Raw genomic sequence first — 4255 nt, forward strand, 5'->3', positions numbered from 1 at the left:
GCGCACGGGCACATTAACGCCTTCATATCTGGAGGGGTTTGGCGAATTTCTGCACACATTTCCTCCAGTTTTGCACACGCGTTTGCCGCTTTAAGCTCGTGAAATTTACGTTGTTTTTCACATCTAATTATACTATGAGCATAAAATGTTAAGAATTTAATATAAACATGTTATACATGTGTACCGTCGCACGCATGCGTGCACAAACACGTTATTCTCATCCGTCTGCTTTTTTACAAATAGATTGTCTGTACACATGAATATCAAATTGTGCGCACAGACAACACACACGTGCATGTACACCTGACTCCTGTTGCCATGCCAACCACTTGCCATATTCTTGATCCCTTCTGCTGCATCAAGACCTGCTATGTAGAAACGTGAGCTTTCCTCAGACAGCGTGATGTCATCATCTGTGGCTCACCATTCAGATAAAATTTCTCTATGAATGTTAGAAATAGTCATAATTTTAGTTGTTTATGTTTGTCTTAAGACTGTGTAGTACTACAGTCTGCAGATGGCAGGGCCGGTTCTAGACTTTTGGGAGACCAAAGCAGGATTTGGTGTGTGTGCCCCCATCATTGTAACAAGTTGTGTTGTAACCTCACAGTTCATCACAGTTCATTTGCTGGGATCCTTCAATAAATAGGCAGCAGATGTTCTTGGTGGCAAATAGTTAACAAGGATGTTAACAATGTAGCCTCTGAGCCAACTCAACAATAATACATCCATGGTCCAAGCCTATGTAAGAATTTATATACAAGAAGAAGGGCCTTGGAACCAATTCTAATGTAAGAGGAAGCCAGTGCAGAGTTTTGAATGAGCTAAAGCCTCTCATTGGTGTTTTTTTGGGAGGCCAGTAAAAAAAAGTGAATTACAATGATCTTGTCAGCTTGAAATAAAGGCATAACTAAGTTTTTCAACATCTACGTGCACAGGTTAGCAGACTGGAACACTTACACTGTAGCGCTGTCGTTAGATGGTAACCCTGAGCACACAGGTAAATAGGAACCAAGGATGCAGAAGCAGTTCTTGAGGCCAGGGACAGAAGGCTGGTGCCTTTACTACGAATCAGATGAAGAAGGCGAGTCAGAGGAAGGCAATGTCGGTAAAGGGAGTGACTGTGAGGTTGGGGTATAAATGCTGGCAGAGAGGTATGGGAAACAGGTGAGCTGAATTGTCTTGATGAGGAGGATGTGGCTAGTGCTAAAGAGCCAGGGTGAATGGAAAATTACTGACTGAGAGCTGGGAGCCTGACTGTGCAAAAAGAGCAGGTGACCAGAATTGTGATATCTTTCTCAGGATTTCTTGTAAAAAAAAACCTTCTAAATACTGTAGGTCTATTATTATTTGTGGTGACACCGTAAATTCAAAACAGGTTGAATGATCCACCATGCAGGCATGAAAGGACATGACATATGGTTGTTGCAATATGAAAGAATATCACAACTTTATAAAAAGGACCTTATGTGAAATTCACATGATATGAGTTGTCTTGACATGGTTGTCAACATAGAGATGTTTGAGCTGATGGCCAGCTGCTAAAGGTGTTAACTCCATAAACAGTGCTGAACAATGGCAACAGTGCTGGCAGAGAAAGGCAGGACCTCAAGGGTTAGCACTACACTTCTGCAACAAAGCCATCCTGATATCAGCAGTAAACGCTGTGTAAGCGCAATGCCAAGCAGAGGTTAAATTTGGAGCGTTATTCAGCTTAGAGAAACTAGCATAACATGGTTAGTACCACTGGAGTTCTCAGCTCATCTAGTTTCAAATGATACCAGTATCATCACTGTGGCTTTAAATCTCAGCTGGTATACCCTCTTAAAGACAGGAAGGTCAGCCCTCAATTAATGTGATAAAAATTTAAAAAACAAAAACGCTAATAAGTGACTTCAATTGCATTGTGATTTGTGATCAGTGGGTTAATAATGAAAGCCCTATATCTATCTGTCTATCTGTCTATCTATCTATCTATCTATCTATCTATCTATCTATCTATCTATCTGTCTGTCTGTCTCTGTCTATCTATCAGACTCTGTCTATCTGATAATCTCTCTCTCAATCTATTAAGATATAAACAATGAATGCAGAGAACACATATTATGCTTTAAAACACTGCTGCTGAGCTTGTTTTGTTGCTATTTGTTGGCAAAAGAAAATGTTTTGTTTGGGAAGTTCATTATTAATTTTGTTAAAGTCTAATGTTCATTTATAACTGTTTTATAGAGGGGTTCCCAGAGACTAGGGGGCCTTAAGCAGTTGATTATATTCCTTAAAGGATTGGGTTGGCTGTGCTCACTTTAAGGACTGCAAGAGAAATGAAACTGAAACATTTTTGTGTTGCATTCCCACCACTGCCATGTTCTGGTGTTATGTTGCCTTTCTCTTACATGTAATACAGCTTACAGTTTAGTTTATCTTAAAGACTCTTTTATACAAATAATAAATAAGTCAGGACAAAGTTTTTGAAAACATGAAATACCCATGCTGCAAATCACAAATTTACATGCTTTATTGATTGTATAGTCTTTATTCATTCAATTTCTGTTTATAAGAGAGATGGTTTAATGTTTCTGAGCATACAAATTTATATTTTAAAGAAAATAGACAGCAAGAGTCTTACATATAGAAAGAGATCATTATTATTATTATTATTATTCTATGGTCTCACACAACAGATGCTTTGCTTATATGAATTTAAGCATGAAACATTTAAACTCTTCAGCAAGCCAAGCTCAGCTCCTTCCACAGATGCCTAGCTGACAGGCCTGGCAAAGACTCGGCTCATGCTGACTTCTGATATCCAGAGGGATAAAAGATTTGCTCCCTCTTCTCTGTGGCTTATCGTAGCATTGTATCCTTATTTTCTCCACCAGATTATCCAGGAGGATGTCAATGTTGTCGTCGTCGATGCTGGGCTTCACCATCGTCTTGCAATTATTGCAGCCCTGATTGAGGGGCCTCACCTTGACGACACCCTTCCCATTTTCCAGGTGCATATGGAAAACCACGGTCACCACGTTGGAGGGCCAGGCCCTCCAACACGTGCAATTAAACCTTGAAAATTGAAGAGGGCCCATGTTAAAGAAAGTTTAAATTGGCCCTTTTAAAAAAATAAACTCTTTCTCTTATCTGCTGTTCAAGTGTTGACAGTCTAAAACCCATTTTCCTACCAATGAGATTATTTCCTTTCTCGATATAATTCTAACTGCAACAACTGAGTCACAGACATGGAAATAACTTACATTGATTTCCCTAGCCTGACTTTATCATTGGTTTACATTGTGGAAGCAGTTTTTGTCCCTAAATCAGACATATTGTCATCCACACTAAGTATACATACATCAACAAAAGCCCTAATAAACTAAATGCAGTCACAAAACTATCATATAAATAAACCTAACTATACACAAAGGTGATTTTTCCAAGATCACTGACCTTGCACTTGTATTCTTGATGCACTGCATCCAGCCAGCATTCAGGCGGTCAGGAACAATGCTTTCATCAGTCTCCAGACGCCAGGAGTCTCCCCGAATCCTCCGAAGATTATTTGCTTTAATCTGAAATAGATTTGTCCACTGTGATTCAAATTGTGCCATTCTGATGCCAGTGGTGCTGTTTGCTGAAGAAGAGTCAAAGCACTAATAGCTGATTTGTGCAGTATGCCAGCAGCTGACACTGTTGACAATAAATAGTTTTGGGGATAATGACATTTAAAACTGGTTTCCTTAAGTTTCGGATTTACACTGGCACTTCAATGGAATAATAGGGAACAATAGGTCTACTTCACCTGGGGCAGATGTAAAGCATAGAAAGAAAATTAGTCACTAGAATGTCTCATAACCAGATCGCCAACTTGTACACAGAAATGAAGAGGAAGGAAAGCCCATATATGGAAAATGGATTCCTGTGTTTGGGTAGTTTCAACTTTTTACTCACTAACATATCAGACAGTTTGAAATCACTGAAACAAGACTGCTGCCTTTATGTGGTTATAAAAACTAAATATCTCAGGACATCTGTCAAACTTGCAGGGATTTGATGAAAACTTGAAGGATAAAAGTATTTTTAGGAGAACTGCAGGTTTTTGCACTTTGTTGTTGGGTGTTACCCGCTGTCCAAATTGACAGGCTTGGGTGGTTCATGTGAGGGAGGAGATTAGGATACTCTGGTCTTAAATAAAATCTTGTGTACCTTGTGTACTTTTCATTTCATTTTGTAGGAGCATTTTCTTTTTTTGCAGTTTGAAAAT

General features: G+C 39.1%; 1 protein-coding gene across 1 annotated transcript; it reads right to left on the bottom strand.

The window, feature by feature from the left end:
- Positions 1-2491: 2491 nt before the first annotated feature.
- Positions 2492-3797, bottom strand: LOC121958282 (receptor-transporting protein 2-like). The gene is made up of 2 exons (XM_042507170.2): positions 3442-3797; positions 2492-3060 (listed from the first exon to the last, which is right to left on the bottom strand). Exons 1-2 carry the CDS (start codon positions 3600-3602, stop codon positions 2739-2741), a joined length of 483 nt encoding a protein of 160 aa, XP_042363104.2. The 5' UTR covers positions 3603-3797; the 3' UTR covers positions 2492-2738.
- Positions 3798-4255: the final 458 nt, after the last annotated feature.

The sequence above is a fragment of the Plectropomus leopardus genome, chromosome 17 (assembly GCF_026936395.1).
Source record: "Plectropomus leopardus strain MGB_pleo_1.0 chromosome 17, ASM2693639v1, whole genome shotgun sequence".
NCBI classification, from domain to species: Eukaryota; Metazoa; Chordata; class Actinopteri; order Perciformes; family Serranidae; genus Plectropomus; species Plectropomus leopardus.